The 24434-nt window shown below is 42.7% G+C and overlaps 1 protein-coding gene across 3 annotated transcripts in view; it reads right to left on the bottom strand.

The window, feature by feature from the left end:
- The window catches only part of LOC108785702 (glypican-5-like), a 215539-nt gene extending 198663 nt beyond the window's left edge, over positions 1-16876 (bottom strand). For all 3 annotated transcript variants that reach the window (XM_018554831.1, XM_018554830.1, XM_018554832.1), the window contains exon 1: positions 16153-16876. In XM_018554831.1, the coding sequence (XP_018410333.1) occupies positions 16153-16303 (151 nt within the window). In that variant the 5' untranslated portion in view covers positions 16304-16876. The remainder of the gene's footprint in view (positions 1-16152) is intronic.
- Positions 16877-24434: the final 7558 nt, after the last annotated feature.

Genomic DNA, 24434 nt, shown 5'->3' on the forward strand with positions numbered 1-24434 from the left:
AAGTGCCCCCTTTACATCAGAACCCCCTTACATCAGAAGCCCTCTTTCATATCAGAAGCTCCCTTCACATCAGGAGCGTCCCCTAAACATCATAAGTGCCCCTATACATCAGAAAACACCCCTCACATCAGAGTCCCCCCTTTAGCAAACATTTGAAGGCACACCTAACAAAGCCAGAAGGCACCCCAGCTTGGCACGGCACCCTGGTTAAGAAAAGCTGCTCTAGATTAAAGGTCCGAGAAATTGTATATTGCAAACTGCAGAGAAAAGATAATTTTTCTGACCACAAATGAGGATGAAAACTTCCTCTAGCAAATTAGCCAGAAATGATTGATGGGCCCCAGGAGATGGAAAAAAATAACAAAGAAAATAACTTGTCTGGTACTCAGAGTGTCTGGTACTCAGAGATCAGTCGATCGGTCGCTGAGCACTTGATGCAGGCACAGATCTTTACATGACGTGGATGTGTACCTCCCAACTTTCTGAGATGAGAAAGTGGGACACCTTCCAGCACAATGTATGTAGGCAATGGCCCAAACCCTGCCTCAGCCCCAGTTATGCCAACCATTAAGAATTGATATGCCAAAAATGATTGGTTGAACCCAGAAATGTTTTTTCACCATTACTTTTCTTTATACTGGCTTTTCAAAATAACACAAAATGAAGAGATAAAGTTTTTAGATGAACACTATAACATCATGAGACCAAAAAGATGGATAATAAAGGAGGAGGATAGAGACACAGTGGTATTTGGTTCCACAACAGGTATGTGGATGACCATGTTTCTAGATATCCACTCTGTTTCCGACTCGGTAGAGTGAAGCAGATAGCACACTAGGTATTGAATCTGCAGAGCCTACATTGTCAGCTCCCCCATCGCCATTGGACAAGTAACACATCTTTTTTTCTCTAGATTGTTGCCAGGCATCCATGTTGATGGATCATGTTGGAAGGATCTAAATGCAACCAGTGCTGTATCTGTTATATTACAGGAGCGGAGCTGAGAAATAGCAGGCTGCTACTAAGATTATCTCACAGAGCAGCAGCTGCTCCTATATTGTCTGAACTTACTGGGTTATTTGTACAGATCCTGGAATGGGCAAACATGATCGGCCCGGGTCATTCCCCCATCAGCCTGAACCCACAGTCCGGAATACAAAACATTTGGCAGATGGATGCCTTTATATAATAATGAACAGATTTCTGCTACAAATATTTTCCAAGCAACGCCAAGCATTTTAGCAACTACAATGACTTCTCTGACCCTTTTCAAAATGTGATTTGCTTGTGAAAGCTCTTACTTTCACAAGCAAATCACATTTATATCACAAGGGGGGGACTACAAAATTCTGGACTATAGTAAACTGAAAGTAGTATTAAAGTGATATTAAAGCTTATATTTTTATAAATGATTGCAGGTGTTATTGAAATAACACAGTTTTTTGCTGCTCCTTTTTGTATTCCCTCTTCCTTTTTATTGAACTTGTCCCTGGGCCCTGGTCCTAATATCTGCTCTTAGGGTGGCTCCTTCCCCTTCTAGGGTCCTATGAAGCCACCTGTGCGTGCCTCCTGGCTGGCACTATGGGTAAGACTTCTTGCGTCCATAGAAAGAGACAGCCTGGAATTCCTGCCAGTACAAGATCACAATGGACAGAGCAGTCTTCAGTAGCTCTCCATCTACTGCCTTGAAGATTAGAGGAGGGGAAGAAGGGAGAGATTTGGCTTGTGCCTGTGTGTTTGTGGAGACACACACAGCTTACTAGCACACACAAAGGTGGCTCCAAAGGACCCTGCAAGGGAAATGAGCCACCCTAATACAGGATATCGGGACCAGTGCTCAGGGGACCAGCTGATTCTGCAACAAACTAAAACTTTTAAACAGCAAGCAGCATCCATTGTAAGTGATTTTATGAGCATTTGAAATAGTTTAAGAACACTTTGACTTTAATATCACTTTGAGGGCCACTTCACACCACAAAGCTCACGCTCCAAAGCGTTCGGCCTCTGGAACGCACTGGAACGCAGGCTGGCTGGCTCCCTGTGTTCTGTGAATGCAGGGAGCCGGCCGGCTTACATTTGAAGACAATGGCACTGCAGCCACGCCCCTCGCCCGCAGTGCGATTGCCTGCACCCGGAACACAGGCACATTAGTGCCTGCATTCCGGTCCAGTGAGATCTGCAAAAATACTGCAAGAACTATTTTTGCAGATTGCATTGGACTGGAACGCAGGCACTAACGCGCCTGCATTCCGGGTGCGGGCGATCACACTGCGGGCAGGGGGCGTGGCTGCAGTGCCATTGCGTCCAATGCACTGCCATGCCCCCTCCCATACCTGAACGCAGAGAGCTGGCTGGAATGTCATCCAGTGTGTTCCAGAGGCCGAACGCTCTGGAACGGGGACTTTGTGGTGTGAACCAGCCCTAAGTCTGAATGTTTTATATTTGTTACAGCACTTTGTACATCATCTCTGTTCTTTACAAGTCGCTGAACAAACCTGATTGTAAAGATCTCTTTTTACTTCTGTGGCCCCTGCTCCAGAGATGTTCAGGTGCTGTCACATTTCCATTTCCTGTAGTTGTCCACAATCATTTCCTAATGTCTATAACAGTATATATAAGAATGAGCCTGCTGGAGGTTAGTACTAGGTCCAGTAAAGGTTTATTCATCTTTACAACCGGTTACAGGATATAGCCAATGCCTTTCAGGGGCTCACAGCTCCCCCTTCATCACGACCAAGGAATAGAGTACATAAAGCAATATAAATGGGACCATCTAACATACCAAACACATAGAGATAAGCCAGGAGCCATACTTTGCCTCTGAAGATCTCTGAATTGGTGATGTGAAGGTAAAAGTAAATCTTATCATTGCATCAGCTTCACTTCTAAGTGGGCCACGCATGCTTCAACCTATATGTACAATATTTGTGCAATCTCCATTAGATTCACCAATGACTGTGTGCAGCATGAGGGCATACCTAATAAATCAGTTGAGTTTATATCCAACCAGGCCCTCAAACTACATAGTTGCTATGTAAGGGTCCGTTCACACATTTTTTTATTTTTATTTACTGCACCGGGTCATCGCAGGTCACCGCAAGGACACATACAAAACAATTGTTTTCTGTGTGTCCCATTCGCACCAGATGTGATGGGTAGTGCGCTGGGGGAAAATTTAAACATGCTACATTTATTTGCAGAGCACTGGATGCCAACATGGGTCACTGTTTACATTTTTTCTGTTCTTTAACTTTATTGGTAGTGTACAATGTGTACACTTCATTCAAGTCCCTGCACAGAGATCAGCACACCACGATGCTGTGCTTGGACCTAAATGCTGAATGGAGTGTACACATTGTACACTACCAATAAAGTTTTAAAAAATGGAAACAGTGACGCAATACAATGCATACTTCTGAAGCTGTCACAACGCACTAGCCAGTCCGCTAAAACAGCGTTTTTGCGGATGGGCTAGTGTGAGGCCCCTAAAAGAGTTGGAGCAATCAGATTGGATTGTGTGTGGTCAGCATTAGAGTGCTTCCGATATGTGATGTAGGAAAGCAGATTTATTAACTGCAGTAAGGACCCATTAACACCTTTCCATGTGCGATAACAAATGCTTTTTATCACGTGATGATGCAAACCGCGTTAAGGCATCCTATTCACTGAATTACAAACTCCAATGCACAAAAAAGTACCTGCAGCATTTTTAGTAATGCAGTGCACAAAAACGCACAGAGCATTGACATCTAAGTTATGTTCCTTACTGTATTGTGCTTCAGGGTGCCTTTCAAAGAGAACGGTATCACACATATACCATGCTTTGTATTAACGAGCAAAATGAAGTGTATATGGGCCCTTATAGCATGTATCTGGCAGCATCATTAGATTTTTACTTTGGTAAAAACATTAAAGCAATGTCACACTATGTTACATACCACATGCAGCGATTTACTATTATGAAAAGCGTTACGTGTCAGTGTGCCCATGTGACATCACCCTTATTTATATCCAGTATCTTTGCTCAGAGCTCAGCTCTAATTATAAACCATTCGCTGAACTCACCCTCTACATCCTTCTACATTAAAGTCTGCTGGATAAAACCTGTGCTGGGAAAATGGGTGACCTGTCATTTTTTTTAGGGTGTTCTCTGACTTTCAGAGTCACAGGCCTGGAGCAAGTATGCAGCAAGTGAAGTCAGCTTTCTGATCTGCATGCTTGCTTCTACTAAGGGCCCTTACACACATGATGATTAGGAGGGGATCGGTGCATGGATCCCCCCCCCTGATCGGAGCAGTTCAGATCGGATGACACCGATGTGACATACGTGTACATCCAGAACTAAAACTGCCGGACCCCCATGTCGCTGTATGGGGAGTCGGATGTCAACGGACATGTGTCCATTTACATCAGATTAAACCCAACCTGGCACGATCAGGTCTGGCGAAATGGAACACTGTTATGTTGTTTTTCCGCACCTGACCAGAGTCGGGGGTAACTGGGTGTAAACGGAACGCCTGCCCATATTCATAGACTAGCATTGGTCATCCGATCTGGACCCCCTATAAAATTGGGAAGCGGACCTGATCAGACCGCCCATGTGAAGTGCCTTTGAGACTTAGAAAGTATTGAACCCTCAGGATTAGCATGATAGTCAGGCAAACAGCCTTCTCTGGAAGAGTAATCAATGGTAGCCAACCTATTTTTCTCATTAAATATACAGAATGTCAAAACTTTGGGCACATCACATAATGTACTAATACTTTAAGCACGTTAATTTATCTGTATACATATGTACATTTTTTACTTTTGGATGTAATTAATAGAAAAAGACATTCTGTATATTTGCCACTATCATAATTTACCAACATGCATCACAGACTTCCTATTTATTCTATTTGGTAACCTGCAGTTGAGTGTAAAGGGTTTTTCCATGATACTTTATACACAGAGTAGTCAGGGTTACTTCCTCTGATGATTCATTGGGATCTACTATAAACAATTTGCAGAGCCATTCCACCCACACATCTCTGTGAATGATCATTCTGTGAGAATAGAGGCAAAAACAAATGTTCTCAGTGTATTTACTTTTCAGGTCAAATGTAACATTTGAAAAATACCACATTATGGCCACTAGTTGAAGCTGAGGAGCATATTTATTTCCTGCTTCTCAGCTCCATTAAGTGGCCATAATGTGGTATTTTTCTAATAAAACATTCAACCTAAAAAGAAAATATGCTAAGAATGTTTGTTTTTCCACTCTGCCTGCCTCCTAGTTATCAAAACAGATTTACCCACCTCTTGAGTTTAATTACCAACCCAAAAATGCCTGGAATAGTGCAAGCAAGGGCAAATGTCATCTTCTAAGTAGTTTACATAAAAGCTGCTTACATTTTTTTTGTATTCAGTCAGGGACAAAAAAAACGGTATATGTTCTACGCACACTGTCTCATTGTAATAAGACCAGAGTCTCACCACCTCTCCATCAATATTTTCTGATGTTACAGATAAAGATACACATATGAAAGTGTATCTCTAAGAAAAAGCTTTTTATATTGTTTTGGTAGAGTGAGTATCTACTACCATAGTACTGGTAAGAAGACTAGCGTGGTGCCCACTTGTTTTGTTGTGACCAGATCTGGCATCCTCAAAGGAACTGATGGCGTCAAACATAAAAATGTTGCTTTTAACACAGCAGGTCAATGCCAGCGAGTCAACGCCAGTGAGGCATTTTCATCATTCACCCTCTAAGCCTGGCCACCATGCTAGATGACATTATTCTTACACCCTGACTGGCCCTAAATCAGCCTTTGGACATGAAAGTGTCTTCGGGTTTCACTGGCATGGCACTGCTCTGCAAGCCTACCCACTGGGGCACTGAACGGCAGTTGCCTGGCACAGAATCATTTGATGAATGGACAGTGAAAAGCCTGAGGAATCAGGCGGCAAATGATTACATAACACTCACATTAAAGTAAATTGTGTAGACTTTCTGACTGCAGTGTTTGCAAGATAACATAAGCAGTTCAGTGATTTTATTTATTGCTGGAGTTGCTATTTGGGTAAACCCTGATGAGGGATTTTCACCGTAACACCAGCTATTGTCTGCGTCTCTTAGTATTCTGGATACAGCGTTGACATTGATTCAATGATTGGAGAGGAGGGAACCCAATCAATCACGTCTTGCCTTCCCAAACAATCCTTGGGCTGTCAGAAATGCTTAGTGAAAGGAGGGAGGCATGCTTTACCTATTACTTATTGCTGCATGTATGCAACAGCTCAGAATCAATCAGCTCCCGGCATCACAGTCATCCAATGTCTAATCTAATGAATGCAGTCTATAAATGTAATATATGTAAATGAGAGTGTAAATCTACAGGGGAGCCATCAATGCCATACCTGCTTGTTGGCTGTTTGCAGTGCAAATGTACTACATACATTCAGGGCCAAATTTATGTGTTTTACCTACCAAAGGATTTGTATTTTTTTCCATCTGGTCCTGAGATTTTACAGTACTGCCACAAGACACAATACTTCCTGGCAGAGAAGACGACCTGTCCTTTCTCAGCTCCAATTTTACTTATAGGTCTTCTGCCCACCCCACCCTGTGACCGGGCAGTGAAAGTAGCAATACACTTACAATGTCATCTCTCTGTCACTCTGCTCTCGACACCTATCAGCATGCTCATTGCACTGCAGCACATTTGATTGGCTTCTTGAGCTGCTTCTCCCTCACCCTCTCTATGCTCTGCTGTACAGGGACTGCAAGAGGCTCATACTAAGTTAAATTCAGACTGCTTGCATTAAAAAAAAAACATTGAAAGTTATATTGATGAATACAAAGCTGCATATATTTGTGCCTTTTATATTTGACTTGAGTACAGCTTTAACACTCAGCTGTCAAACTCCCTACCACATGTAGTGTAAAAAATATATTGTGCTATTTCATGCTTAATCATTTTCTAGCTGTAGAGCCACATGTTACAGCATGCGGTAGACTTTTGCCATATTTAAAGAAGCGTTGGGCTCAGCTGTCTAAGGCAGGAATGATTTATTGGGATGATAGGGAACGTCAATATACCGTGAAGCATCTTAAGATGGAAATGTGTGATATATTATTATGGTATGAGGGTGGTGAGAGCTCATATTTATTTTATACTTTCTCTTATCCCACTCCTAGCTTCTGTATCCATGACCTACAGGGGTATTGTGCATGCCTGCATTCAACACATTTCCTTCACTCACCTCTAAATTAGATATGCCACAATAGAGGTATGCAGGATGGGCAAATCAAGGCTCATCCACATGAGATATCTTTAATTGTAAAGCAGCACAAGGTTACAGAAGACCAGCCCTGACTATGTATGCTGCCATTGCTGACCTCCTCAGAAACGGCAAGTTTCCTGGCTGATACTATGGGGATGATCTACCAAAGGAATAGAGAATAGCTCCCTACTATCCATCTTTCAGAACCAAATCCATCTGTCCCTGTTTCCTCCTTCAATGTCCTTCTTTCTTGTCTGATCTATAGACTTTTTAAAAAAAGCACTATTTATCTACCAAAAGTGTTATATTACACAGAGGGCCCATACACACCAGTCCACTCCGGTGAATTGCATTAACGCCTATCCGTTATCACGTTATGTAGTATACTTCCAGGTGTTGCCCTATGGCAGCTTATTTATTTAAAGAGGCAACCATGCAGCAGAGAGAACAAAAAAGATACCTGCACTTTTTTTCCCAATGAAGCACGCCACAATGCATGGCACAGCATGACACTACAAGGAAGATGCACTGTACGGCCTTTAAACACTATTGGCACTGCAATGGGAGTAAGGTGCTTTACCCCACACTTCTGCAACACTATGGTATACTACTTTCGGTAGTGGCGCCCTAAATCCATGGATACTACTTTGGGTTATGGCAGCCTGAAACCATAGGGTACTACTTTGGTTAGTGGCACCCTAAAACCATGGCATACTACTTTGGGTAGTGGTACCCTAAAACCATGAGATACTACTTTGGTTAGTGGCACCCTAAAACCATGGCATACTACTTTTGTTAGTGGCACCCTAAAACCATGGCATACTACTTTGGGTAGTCACAGTCTAAAACCATGGTATACTACTTTTGGTAGTGGCGCCCTAAAACCATGGATACTGCTTTGGGTTATGGTAGCCTGAAACCATAGGGTACTACTTTGGTTAGTGGCACCATAAAACCATGGCATACTACTTTGGGTAGTGGTACCCTAAAACCATGAGATACTACTTTGGGTAGTGACAGTCTGAAACCATGGTATACTACTTTGGGTAGTGGCACCCTAAAACTATGGGATACTACTTTGGGCAGTGGCACCCTAAAACGATGGGTTGCTACTTTGGGTAGTAGCTGCTTGAAACCATGGGATACTACTTTAGTTAGTGGCACCCCGACACCCCATGATACTACTTTGGGTAGTGACACCCTAAAACCATGGAATACTACTTTGGGTAGTCGCAGCTTAAAACCATGGGATATTACTTTGGTTACTGACAGTCTGAAACCATAGGATACTACTTTGGGTCTTGGCAGCCTAAACCCATGCATGTACCTAACAAAATGAGGCCTGCAGCCATCATTTTTTCTTAAAAACTGCCCAAAAACATGTCTAACAGAAGACAAAATAAATAAACATAAAGAAGAAAAAAGAGCTCTGTTTTATATGACACATCAAACAGCTACAGGGAGTGGCCTACACATAAAAGCAGGTCACACTACAGTGCATCCAAAGTGCAGAAGCACATGGACATGAATGTTTGTATACAGGCACCCTGTGCCGCCCCAATGGGGCATAGAATATGTTATAGAAGTTAATATAGATAGAAGTTTTACATAGTGTGTTTTGCCTAACTATTTTCTCATAGCTAAATCCATGTGTTATCCTATGCTGCCATCTAGTGGCCTTTTGTTGTAATGTACATGTTTTTCTGTAATTATTCCTCATGTGACGATGTATTTTCCCCTAGCGTACGCCCCTTCCTTCTTCCTGTGTGCAGTACTTCCTGTGTCATGGCCACAGTTAGAAGCCACATGTAACAAGGACACACATGTAATCTGCACAGTACGAAGGAAAGGCATCATTTTCTGACCGCACAATACTATAACCATTCATCTGCTGTTCCTATCATCTGCTGTAATCTTGATGTTAAGAATAAACACCTCTTTTGAATGAATCGGTATTGACGAGTTCAGCTATCTGACAAGGATTGTCCGCAGTGAGTATATCTGCTTATACAGGCCAGGCATAGAGGTCTCAGCAAGGGATATATTTCGCTACCACAACAATCGGAGTCAGAATACACCCTGTAAACAGCTTCATTGTAACGCCTACACCTCCATATGGTTAGCAGCCTCATAGTGCAATAGCCAAAATAAACAACTGTCCATATTTACAAACCGAACAAGTAAAACAAACAGTTACAATAGTAGAAAGCACTGCAAGCCATTTTACTGGCTCAGTGACACATTCATACAACGCACATCATGTTTATAGGCTTGTAAACTCCAGATCTAATGTCATTGCTATTCACACGCCTTGTTCAAATTTACTTCAAGGTTCCCCCTTCATGACTGAGGCCTTTTTTCCATTTTTTGCACCCATGATATAATCCACATTTTAGGCCTGAAAATTACTTCAAACCCCCAAACATTATGGGGGTCTATTCACTAAGCTGCCGAAGGATCTAGCCGTAGCTTCGGCTGATCCTTCGGCTAGCTCGGCCCCAGGACCCCTTCGGTTCTACTGATCACTATAGCCCGTACAGCTCCCGAAGTCGGCCGAGCGGATCAGTCGAGCCGAAGGCATATGCTTCGGCTCGACTGAGCCGAGGTGAAAGCCGAAGCTGGCCAAGCTCCGGGAGTCTCCCGCTATTAGATAGCGCCGCCCGGAAGAGAAACACTTTCTCCGGGAAAGTTTTACTCTGCTCGATTGAGCAGAGTAAACCTTTCCCTGCTCTGTTGTCTTTTTTTTTTTCATTGGAGCCGTTGGCTGCCGTCAGAATAATAAAAAAACAAAAAACACCATAGGAATGCATAGCTACATTCCTATTGGCTATTTCAATTTGCAATAGCCAATAGCAAACTAGCTATTGCACCCACTGCTGCTATCAATCAGCAGAGGGGACCTGAAGTTCTCCATCCCCTCTAGTGATTGACAGCAACAGAGGGCGGGTGCAATAGCTAGTTTTATAATTATTTCATTTAATATTAATGTTAAAAACTGTTGTTATTTTATTTTTTTTACTTTAATTGCTATCATTTAATTGCTTACAAGCCCCCCATGTGATAGCATATTGGTGGTGACAGGTCCTCTTTAAGGTGATACTGGGGGTCTTAAAGACCCCTAGTGTCACCTTTACACTTGAAATAAGCTATTGAAGTGCAGATCACACTTCAAAAGCTTATTGCTGAGCTACAGAAGCCCAGCAATGACAGCTATTTGACCGGAAGTGATGTCATCTGCATCGCTCACAGTCCCATAGTGCGGGGAGGAGATCAGTGAACGAACATTCGCCGCTCTTCTCCCCAGCTTCCCACCGACACCCGAGATGCAAGTCACGGGCCCTTAGGAGGGGCAGCGGAGCCCGGTAAACACGGTGGGGGTGTTACCGGCCCGTAGAAGCGATCTGGAGACAGCTGAGTCGGCAGAATCACTTCTATTGTGAAGCCGGCCTTCGGCCTTACAAACGTAAAAAGAGTTGCGGCAGCAAAAGCCACCAGGAGTCTGTTTAAACGGGTTCGATGCCAGTGACGTACACTGTACGTCACTGGTCATCAAGGGGTTAATATGAACTATTATGCACACATGTAATAGAGCTCATTTAGACAAAATAGTACGCAAAACATTTATTTATAGCCGCCGTTGTTAATTCTAAGTTAGAAGATGACAGTATTTATCTTTACATGCTTACTGCTTCATTTACTTAGAGTACTTTAAATCAATTTACCCAACAATCCATTGAATACAATGTTTGCATATTGGTGTATCATGTTCTTCTAGACCCCTTCCACATCTGAGATATTTGCCACGTGTATGCCAAAGCGCGACAACGCTCATCATGCAGATTCCCATTATATTGAATGGTGTCGGTTCACACCTGAGCATCACTGCAAAAAAAGTACTTGAGCTTTTTTCGTCCAGAATCACGTGTTTTGAACCCCATAGACTTGGAACAATGGGAGCACCTGAACAACAATTTGTGCTATTGTGTGCATAATAACCGTCTCCTCTTCCTCCTAGTAACCAGCTTTCCATTGGCTAAAACAAAAATACTCAAGCCTATGAATGAAAACGCATGAATGAATGTACAAACGCACATACACATGTGTGACCAAGCTCAAGTGTGAACGGGGGCTTATTCTATAAGTTCCTACTTTGCAATAGTATTTACATCAAGTAGTAAACACGGGTTAAATAAAGAGTTTACAAAACTGAACTGACATCAATCTCCAGATTAGTCACAATGGGCAAAATTCCACATTTTCCAGATCATTTCCTTTTTTACATTTGGTACAGAATTCAACAAATGTGCAGATGTAAAAATGCACAAAGATCCCTGTGTAGTAAATTCTAGCTCTGCACCCCTTCCAGGATGAAAGTTGAATCCTGAAGCATATCTAAATCCATGGACAAAAATGTAATATATTGCCGATAACCACTTCTCATGTGTACTGGCTGCATTCATTTTCTTTCATTAAGGTAAGTACAATACATCCTGCCATAAATCCAGTGTTCTTGTAAGTTCCTGTTGACTGAACTGAAATCTCTATCAATATTATCAGCTTTCTTATAACATTTTTGGCAACAGGAGATGCTTCTGCGTACCATTCCGGTGGCCCATGTCTTAAAACTCCACCATGCAGCAGATCCCCAGCCGCGCAGGTATCCAACCCTTTACATTGTGCTGAATACCTGTGCTAAATACCTGCTTCCTCTACCATGCGCTGTGGTCCATTCTGACAGCTCCTAAATCACCACAGGACATAGGAGCCGGAGAGAGGAACCACAGCTAGCAGCAGCGGAGATGGTATTTGACCTAGAATTGTGCCTGTAGGGTCAAAGTATAACTAAACTGTAGTAGGAAAGTAGGAAGTCCCACACTGATGATTAGAGCTGGTCCCTACCCTAACTATTGCCTGTGTTAGAGCCGTGCCTCTCTGTCCAGTCCCACATCAGCTCAGTGACGTCACTGTTTGCCAAGAGCTCACTAGGACACCAACCAGGGCATCCCGGCAACCAATGATGACAGTGAGCTGGGCTGGAAGCTGGACAGAGCCACAGGTTGATGAAAGAGCCGGTGTTCTGTCGAAAGTTCCAACTCGTCGAGATCTCCATCGACCTGACTTCTGGTTTAGAAGTCAGAAAGCACTGGATTTGATGTGAACCAACTCTAAATGTTGTGCGAAGATGAATTGTTTTAAATCACAAATATTTAACGCTAAGAAGTGACCTATGCAAAGCAGGAATAATTACTTTTAATACTTTTAATATCCATTGCATTCAAGTTGTTGCTCACCGTTTTGAAAAAAGTTATCTCGATAAAGGTGCCCATACACTGCACGATTATCGTACGATAATCGTATGCGATCGGTTTTTCGTACGATAATCGAGCAGTGTGAACGGAGACGTGCGACCGTTTCTACTGTACGGTCGCACGTCTTCTGTCGAACCAGCATGTTCGAAAACCAGCCGGGAATCGTACGATTCTCGGCTGGTTAGAACGGTGCTCGGAAGATAAATGCTGAACGGGCCGGTGTGCGCACGCGCACACTGCCCGTTCAGCATTGCGGTCATCGGAAGCCCGCCCCTCAGGGGGGCGGGCTTGCGATGATCGAGAGTGCGATCTGCCTGTCCAAGATAGGCAGATCGTACGTTTTTTTAATCCCTGTACAACCATCGCAAGACTAAAGTCTTGCGATGGTTGTAGAGTGTATGGCCACCTTGAGTCACAGCTCTGCCGCTCTGTACTGCCCGCCCACACAGCTGGAGTAGGAGAGGAGGAGAATCAGATGACGCCGGCCCTGTAGGATCAGGACGCGGCGGTTGCCCTGACGGGACTAAACTCAGCGCCGTGGACTGGTGTCACCCTCCGGTCGGGTGTCATCCAGGTGAGGTACGGACCTCCGAACCCCCTCAGTGGCTCACACTTCACCCTGCGAGAGCCGTGTGTGTGGAGGGAATATTTGCTCCATAAGACGCACTGTAATTTCCCTCTTATGGAGCGAAAAATACGGTATACAATATCCAAGCTATAATAGACAGACATCAGTGTTTTCACCTCTGACCCAACAAAGAGTCTCACTAATTCTGCTGCAGCCTTCATAGTCTAAAATGAAGCAAGTTACCGTATGTTTGTGACAATGATTGGTGATATGAACACAGGTGCAGCCATCTCCACTGAGATAACATTCCAATGGCAGTCTTCCATGTACTGATCCTTTAATTTATTGCTAAAAGCACTAAGAAGTATCCGTAGTCAGGGATGTCCTTATAATGAAGAAGCCTGAGGCGTTGGCCTCAGACGGCATCGCATTGGGTCACATGGCACACCTGTTGCCCCCTTTCCGGCCAGAGCATCTCAGGTTGCTAAGGGCTCTTAGCAACTTGTGACCCCCGGGCTGGCATCTTGCCCAGCTCCTGGCAACCAGGGACATCAGTGGGCAGAGGTACTCCCACACCAACAAACCCCCGGTCCCAAAAATGTGCACCGCCAGCACAACCCCCAGGCTCAGGTGGTAAAAAGTGTAGGGATGCCCCTGTTCATAGTGCTCTGTTACAGTGTATCCAAACCCAAAACCAAATATGGTATATATTGCAGCATACCAGTCCTTAGATTTAGTGGCTGCGTTAGTTTTCTTTTTCCAGGCTTATTTACTTTTCTCTTTACCTGGTAATCCTGTGAATAGCACACTTCCAGTCCTTTGGTGGCTACACTCATTTTTCTATTGTATCTCTGGTGGCAGCCATGGTTGTCACACAGACTGGACTTCAAACATGTCAGCCTTTGTTCATCTCTATTATATGGTGGATCTGTGTGCTTTCTTTTCCGCACACAGTAAGTTACAAGGACACAAACTTTCTGGTAAGATCAACAGGTATCTCTGTACTTGCTGAAAATGCTCTCAGCCTGGAAAATTAAAGTGAATGCAGTGACCATATCTAAGGTCTTGTTAGCTACAATATATTACATTTTTGTACTGGGGTTTAGGAACACTTTAATCTAAGCACAGAAAGTAAGAGATATGCTAACTTTACTTATATGACAACCAGGAATTTGTTATAGTGAAATAAGTCTGTGGGTGCTCTTGTACTATACAGGTGAAACTCGAATAATTAGAATATCGTGCAAAGTTCATTTATTTCACTAATGCAACTTAAAAGGTGAAACTAATATATGAGATAGACTCATTACATGCAAAGCAAGATAATTCAAGCCGTGATATGTCATAATTGTGATGATTATGGCTTACAGCTCATGAAAACCCCAAGAACCCCAAATCCACAACCTCAAAAAAGTAGATTATTACATGCAATCAATAAAACAAGGATTGTACATAGAACAATATCGGACCTCTGAAAAGTACACGCATGCATATGTACTCAGTACTTGGTTTGGGCCCCTTTTGCAGCACTTACTGCAATTACTTTTGCACGATATTCTAATTATTCGAGTTTCACCTGTACCTAGAGGACATCTCTGCATCTTGCAGGTATAGTACAAGAGCGCACACAGATGCCAATGTTAACTTCCCCGCTCTTACCATCATTAAGACAGCATATCCAGACAGCTGCAGAGGGCCATACACCATCAAGAAGGGGTGTATTTCTGCACCCGAGAGTCATAGGTGTTTGTGTACAGCCGCAGCCAGCAGCCTGACCCAAGTCAATGACAAACTGACAGACTCCCCAGCTGTACGCAAGTCTGAAAGTTATATGGGTTCAGGGATGATCCTGGACGCAAATGAGCCCGTAGGGTTGCACTCTTCGAGTCATTCGTACATCGTATGATAACTGTACTGATAATTAATGGGTCTATTTTAAATATATGCAGTGCGATTTGACAGTGTGCACCCAAAACACACGTTGCACCAACATGTGCACCACTATAAACAGTGTGAAGCAACCCTAAAGGTGACCATACCCATGAGTCTGATTTGAGCATTGATGAGATCGAATTGGGCTGTATAGAGATTCTTGAGGAGGTGGTGCTGCGTATGCCTGGATTTCAGAAGTGCTCATTATTGCACACAAAGATTTTCCAACTTCTCATGGCAACAAATGGATAAAAAAGGTGGATGCTGCAAAAGGACAAGATGGGAGGTCTTGGTAGGGTGGAGATGACAGATGTTGCCCCGCCTATCATTCTAGGAGAAACATCTACCTGTCTATGGCTAATATGTGCTGTTGACAATATGATGCTACTACAGGGTGATACTGGGCTTTGTATGACAGTCTACCAGGAAGATCAATGGCAAAAAAGTAGCCAAACATAACCCTTGACAGACACTGCTTGCTCTGCACCCATCACATAATCTGACTGTATAAACTGCTCACAGAGGATCCACATTTAATCCTATTACCGAAGATAACTACACAGCACGGTAAGCACACCGAACACTAATGATGAATACAAGAATTCTGCCTTACTTGTTCTATAAGGCGTTGCAAAGTGTAATAATATAATCTATAATAATATTTCTAGGCAATCAGATATCACTTTCCATTGCTTATAATAATACAAAGAAATTGGTTGAAATGAGTTACTGTATTTTGCACATTGTACTTTATCCTACTGAATAGGCACATCAATGACAATTAATTAAATGTGTTTTATTACAAGGCAGAGATTATAACAGAGCTATGTATGTACAATGTCCCAACATGGACAGTCACTATTCGCTCTGTATCAATGTGGTTATATAAATATGGCATTTTTTAGAACTATAAAGCATATAACAGACTGAATACCATTCAACACATCCCTGAATAAAGCCCTCTGGCCCCAATATTAGCTATTATTTTAGGACAGTGTTCAATACCATCACTACAAGCACAACATGCACAAAGCATCTTTAATTAAAGCAAATAGATGGTGGGCATGGAACACTCACCCTCAACAGGTACCTCGGGCACCAGTCGTCCTCTCCCGACCTGCTGGAGCTGGAATGCTGCGCGCACCTCATGGCAACTTGGGGGCCCATCGGCTGGCATCAGTGCCACAAAGTTGAGGAGCAAAAGGAGGAGCAGGAGCAACCTGGACATCTCAGCAGACACAGGGATACACGCCAGGTGTACCCCACCTCTAGTTACCTTGAATCTGCATCTATCTTCTTGTGGTTCTCCTTAGGGTTGTCCAGTTGTTCTTCTACAGGTACTAATGGACTGCCTCTAGTTCAAGCACATAGCCCCAATGGATTGCCTGTAGTTAAAGCACATAGTCTCAACGGATTGCCTCTAGTCAAAGTACATAGCCTCAATGGACTTCCTCTAGTCAAAGCACATAGCCTCAATAAACTTCCTCTAGTCAAAGCACATAGCCTTAATGGATTGCCTCTAGTTAAAGCACATAGCTTCAATAGACTGCAAGCAGCATGCTGTCAGGATATAACTTGGCAGTGGTCTTTCGCTGGCTGACAAGTGTCAGACCCTCCCTTTCAGAAGTGCCTGGGCTGTCTCCTATATGTCACACCTAGCTCAGGGTGCTCTCCACTTTAGTCTTGCATGGCTTCTATTTATTTGACTGTCAGCTTCATTCTGTCTCTATGTTGAGTCCCAGGCTGTAGGGCTGTAGGACAGGTCCCTCCCTCACTTCTGTACTTCTCCCTCACTTCATGCCTCCCCACACTATTCTCTCTCTCCCTCTGCCCCTCCCTCCCTCTGTCTCCTCATTCCCCCCATTCACTCCTGACCATTTAACTCCACGCTTCCCAACCGATCGCCCATTAGCCATCATCAGATTACTGAAGGGCTTTCCCCCAGCCCTGTGTGGCTTACTGTCCGCATCACGCTGGCACAAAAATAAACTGGATATGTCAGTCATCCTGTTCCAGCACGACTGCATCAAATGAAAACACCGGACCTGGATTTTCGTGACTCAAGCAGTTGAAAGGTCGCCCATCAGCCAGGAGAAGAGTCATCTAAAGCAGCAGAATGGACTGTTTGCTATAAATACAGAGAAATAGACATGTTCCAAAAATTCAGGGAGAGCAAAGGCAATTAACATTTTTTTATTGTGAAATTATACAAGGATAAGAGGGGGATGTCTAGCAGCTAAAATCTTTTCTGGCATGGAGGCAGATCAGAATGATACAGTTTCAAGGGGAAGACATTAACATCCTGCCTCTAGAAAATTACGTCTTTCGGGCAGTAGGACTCCACAGCACCACCTTTTGTATCACTTGCCCCTCCCTTTTAGATTGTAAGCTCTCATGGGTAGGGCCCTCCTTATCATCTTGTCTTGATTTGTATTGTAACTGTAATGTGTTTCTTATATTGCAAAACGCTGCACAAACTGGCGCTATATAAATCCTGAATAATAATAATAATAGCACTGTTTTTTTTTTTTTTACCACCATGCCATTTATTTTTAAAATTAACTGATGGAAAAAAAAGTACAAAACTAAAAAAGAAATAAAGCAGGTAGAATTATTTAACATATGAATGAAAACTATGTTTGAGGCCAGTTACTGGCCGGATTTGTGGGAGGAGCCCCGCATTTTTTTTCTATTTATGTATATTCGATTTATATTCTATTTTGACTATTTCTTTTCTATTTATTTTATTTTATTACTTTATTGTATTTTTTTAGGTGAACATTTTTTACCAGTAAAGTGGCAGCTGTAATCATTAATGGCAACAGACATTTTTCCTCTAAATATGCTAACTCCAGAGGCATAGTCACATTTCAGCCATGGACCTATTCATGTAGCTATAACTTTATTATTACTTATAATACAGAAGAAAGACACATCCTGTATATTGTTTTTCTTTAGACCAACAATGCTTTCTTTTTATACACACTGTACAAGTGGGTGATTTTAACAAACTTGATCTTTTTGTTGAAATTGGCCTCAAATTTACAAAGCACACATTCTAACAATTCAATGTGATCAGCATATTGATAAACAAGACCATTCATCACCATAATTAAAGATTACAAACATGTTATTAAAAAAATACAATAACAAAGCTTCTAAAGAGGTTTCAGTAACTATCAGAAGGAATTTAAAAGAGAACTATGGGGTAAGTGTTTTTCCCCATAGTTCTCTTTAGGGTCACGGGAGGACATATACTAACCGCCTCCTGTGACTATTGCCCGCGATATACTGAGAGCGCCGCAGTCGGGACAGATTCCGACAATACTGTCTGGATCTACATAGCTGTGTGAGTGACAGCTGGTTCTGCCTATCTAGAAGCAGAGCCAGCTGTGCTCACCCCCTCCCCCATTCGTTCCTCCACTCAGCGCTAGAGGATCAGAGAGGGGAGGGGGGAATCCCTGTGTGGAGCCGTGACTGACAGTCACCGCTCACTGCAAAGAGACGATCGGGAAGTGATCAGATCAGTGGCATGTTTCTGCTTACTTCTCGATTTATAGAGCCGAACCGTGACAGCTTCTTTGTCACAGGTCGGCTCTAACTATGAGGATGAGTGGAAATCACTCACCTCATAGTTCTCCTTTCTAAACCCAAGAAGAAAAATGTAATATATTACAGCTTGGTACAAGATGCATTAAAATGAAAAATGCATCATTTAATTCATCTAGAAGCAGAAACACAGCATCTACCCTAACAGATTTTTCACTGCAAATAAAGCCCAAAAACACAAGTGCCAGGGGTGAATGAAGCCTTACACATTTCTCGCCCTAGGCTATGGACTACAAACAACTCCCCTCTCATCTTCCTAACAAGAGGGGGAGGTGTTTTGTAGTCCACAGAGGAGACTCAGGAGGCTGATAGCATTGTTTGAGGAGACTGGATTTCTGGTAAGATCAACAGATATTTTCACGTGCTCCAATAACAATTTCATTCATTATATATTTTATAGGGAAAAAAATGAAAAATATGCTCTCCAATTTAAGTGTCACTATGGGAAAGTACTAATTGTATTCTGTGATTTGTCCCTCTTTTGTGACGCTAAAATTATCTATCCTGTACTAAGCATGGAAAAGCTTTTGCAAATTAAATTATGGCTTTTAAAAAAAAAATATTTTGTGCATTTGTTTTAAAAAATTATGCTATAAGAAGTGAAAAAATGAACTATAGATAATTACATGTAAAATGTTTTTTATACCAGGAAGGATTCTGGGACAGTCATTGGTTTGTTCCTAATGCTTCTTAAAAGAGAATCAGTCATGACTGGGTTTCTGCAAGTAGGCATTTATGATTCCATTTTTATAAATGTGCAGATGAAAGTGATATTAAAGCTTTAATGTTTTTAAATGCTGATTAAATTACTTTCAATGGATGTTGCTATTTATAGTAATGTTTCATCGTTTTAGTTTCCTGCAGACTTAGCTGGTCCCCTGAGCTCTGGTCCTGAGATCCTTAAAGGGTGGCTCCTTTCCTTTGCTGGGTCCTATGGTGTGACTCTTAAGTGTGCTAGTAAGCTGTGTGTCTCCACAAACACACAGGCACAGCAAGGCGAAATACTCCACTGTTCCCCGCTCCTCCTTCCTTCTGCAAGCTAGTAGATGGACAGCTGCTGGAGGCTTTAGCATCCCTTGTCATCTTGTACTGGACAGGAAGATCAGGGAAGCTGAGCTGAGAGAGGTGGAGCCAGCTGTAAGTGCTTAGGCAAAAAATATATAAAGAAATACTTAGTTGGGCAATGTTTAGAGAGTTTAAAATACTTTACCTATGAACACTTGATGTTTTCCACCTATGTAGCTTAGCTTACTTTGCCTGATGATGACTCGGGCTCTGAAAATTAGTGGTGAGAAGTCACCTGAAGTCTGCGGCTTATAATATAAATAGCTACTAGGCTCAGTGTTCTTTGCAGTTATCATCACCCAGGAGCTGGACGACAGCATTATCAGCTGGACGATAGTGTTATCAGCCAGTTGACAGGCAGCAATTGTTAGGCTTCAGGCAAGGGGGGGGTGTATGTGGGCTGGATGCTCTGGCCAGCATCCGGCATGGCTACTGGCAACCAGTGACATCATGGGCTGCCCGAAGCTGGCCAGGGGTGCAATCTTTTGTAGATACCCCTTTGTACTGCTGAGTCTCATGGTGGAATCTGTAAGACAGCCCCTACACACAAATGTGAATAGGGCCCAACAGTGAATATTTTTTACATAAGACCAACCATGACCGGTTCTCCTGTGTTCTAGTTGCAAAGGAAATCTCCAGCACATGATTGGATGTTTGAGAAAACACAGCTTCAAACTTTAGTAAATCACAGCCATGGAGGGTAATGAGGAGTCTTTTTGAATCAATTTCTTTATGTACATACCTGTTTTAGAGGGTATCCTTTAAACATGAACGGAGTGATTGCTACCAGCACCATGCTGAATAGGTTCCCAGGTTCATTCCTGAAACATAAAGATCTTTATTAGTTAACTGCACACAAATGTGAATTAAGCATTACTATTAAAATGTTGAACCAATAAAGCTGAACTCCAGCCACAATGAACCTCCCCTTTAAATGGCCCCTCCCACAGCTGTAACCGATTCACAAATATTGCAGTGACTAGTGTTGTTGTAAAGTAGTCACCGCTCCAAGCTTACTCCCATGATGGACTACAATATCACATTTAGTTTACTAATTTGTACTGAGATTGTAGTCCATCACGGAAGTGAGCTTGGAGTGTTGACTACTTTATAACAGGGACCATGGGGAACAAAGGTAGCCACCTTCCAGAAGGATGTCAGCACCAATTCAGAGATGATTTGAGGCCCTTCAGCCGAATTATACACAAATAAGATACATTTTTGTTAATAGTTAAGGTACTTGAGGCTGGGTTCAAACCTGAGCGTATTTTTTCTGCTCGTTTTTCAGCTCGTTTTTAAGCACGTTTTCCCGTTCAGTGAAACGCGGGTTTCACTGGTGGTATGATTTTTTTTTTTCCTTATTTTCTCTACTTAAAAAAAAAAATTCACTTTCAAACTTCCCGCCAGCTCCGCCCCCCTGTGGCCGCTCGCAAGGGACGGAACCCGAAAGTCGGCACCGGAGGACGCAGCGGGGATCGCGGACAAGGTAAGACCTGTAAGCTGTATTCCCAAGTGGGTTACCGCTTTGTTAACCCCGATCCACACTCGGGAATACCAATGGAAACACGCGGAAAAACGCACCAAAGAAGCTCCTGTACTTCTTTGGGGCGTTTTTCAACGCGTTCCTACGAGCTGTAAAACGACCAGGTGGGAACCATGCCCATAGGCAATTATTGGTTTTCACATGTTGAGCGTTTTACAGCGCGTAGGAACGCGCTGTAAAACGCCCAGGTGTGAACCAGGCCTTAATGTATTTTTAAGTTTTAACTCCTGAGTTTAGTTGTCACTGTAAGGAATAATGTTAGTAAGTCCTTAACTTTGAGCAACTTGTTTATCCTACGATTAGGTCTTATACGCATATATGAGTAACAATATATAATTGAAAAAATAAATATGTGTAATGTTCATCTATAAAATGTGCTTTGGTTGCTGTTAAACTCCTGTTACTATATTATACTTATAACATTTGCTGGATGAGCGTTTCTTTAAAACCCCATAGAAAACAAACTCGTCTTTTGTTGTCATTCATTGTTAAACCTACAGTGCACAATCACTTTATAGCACCACTATTTTTTATTCATTTTAATTTTTTTTTTTAAACAAAGCCAATATATTCCTCAGTGCCTGTGCATTGTTTTTAGATTTTTAAGATTTATTTAAAAGTGCAATTAAGATACCTGTAAGCACTTGAAAAAGTTTCCTGTTCTGCTCGTTAAGTATTCACTGTACAGTACTTTGGTTATCTGCAATGAGTTTGATTTGTGATCAGCATTGAAAAAAAAGCCGTGTTATACCTTCAGCGTTGGGTTCTCTTGACTAGGGTATTTTCAGAGGGACCCCTTACTACTGTAGCCTTCACCCCCCAACCATTCTACCAATAAGTCACTCCAGACTTGCATGGATTTCCAAAGGCCACAGCAGCCATTTGTATCTTTAATAACAATATCAAAATATAAATACAAACTTGAATAGAAAAATACTCCAATATATATATATGTATATATATATACTCGTAAACAATTAACCCAGTTATCCAGTTTAAACCCAGGTTTCCGAATCCCTGAAGGCACTTCAACTAACCAGAATGCCGTCCCATACCTGTATCTGCGGCTTAAGATACTACTAATGGGGCCCCCAGCCGCAAACCACCGCCTCGGGGACCAATATCCGTTAACTGCAGACACTTCACCGGCCAAAACTAAGTGATCAAACCAACTGACCACCACTTAAAGGACACCACACCTATGATGGGTCACCAATCCTTGTCCATAAAACCCCGGCATCCCTAACGCCTTCAAGGACCCCAAACCGCCACGAGACTGCCATGACAAGATGCACCCCAAGCCCCTCGTACCTATAAAACAAAGTGATATAAACGAAAAAAAAAAAACAACAAAACAAAACCTCCTTCAGGGCGGGCGGGAAATTCCTTGTCTGCTCCCGGTGTCTTCTCCTCAGGAATGATCCTGGTATCCACGTGCCGACCTCCTCCTGAAATCCCACCCCTCTAAGGTCCTCCTTCATACCGGTAAGCCACCCCTTCTACCAGTTTCCTGTACTTTTTTTAACCCTTTATTCCTCTGGCTCCCCTTCTCCCCCTGTCATGTTGACCTTCCGCCCATTCCTTCTTTTCCTTGGGCTCCATGTCTTTCTTTCCTGTCCGGGAAAGTTGTGCAGTGAGTAGGTATTGTGCCTGCTCAGAGCTGAATCCCAGACACTTTGACTGGCCCATAATGGAAGCAAACATTTCAAGTATGCCTACGAAATATCAACACTAGCCATCAAACAGCAGGCGTGTCAGTCTAAAAAAGAAAAACCATAGGAAGATAAATTGAGATCCACTATCTTTAAATAGCTGTAAACGGAAGAGGAATATGGAAAGTCATTTGAAAAACAAATACAGTTGTCCTAAATGTTCCTTGATTCCAGCTCAGTCACACACTGTTTAAAAGATCACAGAATGGTATTTATCTTCACTTTCTTACAATGTAAACTCTTGTCAAAAGATAAAAGTGATACCAGGAATCGCTTACAGACTATATGAGGAAGACGGCAATAAAATGTTACCACCAACACTCAGAGGGTCTTGTGAACTCAAATTAAAGGATGACTGAATACATGGACCCTAGCAGTCAAAGCATGGATATATTATGTACTAATGAACAGAGACCAAACATTTCTGAGAATGTTCAGGACACTCATTTTATCCTGGCTCTCTACAACAGACTATTCATTGAACAGGTTCCTATGGCTAATATATATCCTAATACTGAACAATTTACAGATTTTTAAAGCAGAACTCTGGGTACATTTTTTTCACCCTGTTAGTGGGGCTACCCCCACACTGAAAGGGTTAAGTGCTCATTTTTGCATAAGGTCAAAAATATAAAAAGTTATAGTCACTCGATCCTCAGAGCCAGCTTGCTCTTAAACCGGTCCTTGGAGCCTCTCTCCTCCTCTGCTGCAGTGGTTTAAGGTCTCTGAGTCATCATGTTCTATACACAGTGTATAAGACGTAGGGACATACCATCGCTGAAATGTGAAGAAGGAGAGAGGCAGGAGGGAGCTCTATCACAGCCGACCAGCTCAAAGGATCAGGTGAGTACAGTGATCTAAGGTCTCTGAGTCTTCACGTGCTATACACAGTGTATAGGACGTGAGCACACCGCAGGACATACCATCACTACAGTGGAGGAGGAGACAGGCAGAGGGAGCACTGTCGCTGCAGGCTGGCTCAGAGGATCGGGTGTGTATAACTTTGTTATTTTTGACCCTAGACAAAAAAGAGCACTAAACCCTAGCACTGCGGGGGTAGCCCCACTGCAAGGGTTAATAACAATTTTTACCAAAGTTGTTCTTTAAGTGAGACCAATATGCTTTGAAAACCCAATATATTTCCAATACATTGCTCTATAAAGTACCACTAATTTGTAGGGGCGTCCCAAGGCCCCGCACCCACCTTGAGATGCCACCGCTAATTTGCCCTGCTATTTGTGAATATAAAAATCTGCACAGCAACATTATATATGAGAATCACGCTAGGATGACAGCCACTCCAGCGATCAATGACTGAAGCGGAAGGGGGGCCTGAACTGGGTTATGGCTGGAAGTGGAAGCACCATCTTCAGAGGCTAATATAGTTACTGTCAGCCAGCCATAACCCAGTGCAGGTTCGTGATTATGGT

This window comes from Nanorana parkeri, unplaced genomic scaffold (assembly GCF_000935625.1).
Source record: "Nanorana parkeri isolate BGI_ZX_2015 unplaced genomic scaffold, ASM93562v1 scaffold174, whole genome shotgun sequence".
Taxonomy (NCBI): Eukaryota; Metazoa; Chordata; class Amphibia; order Anura; family Dicroglossidae; genus Nanorana; species Nanorana parkeri.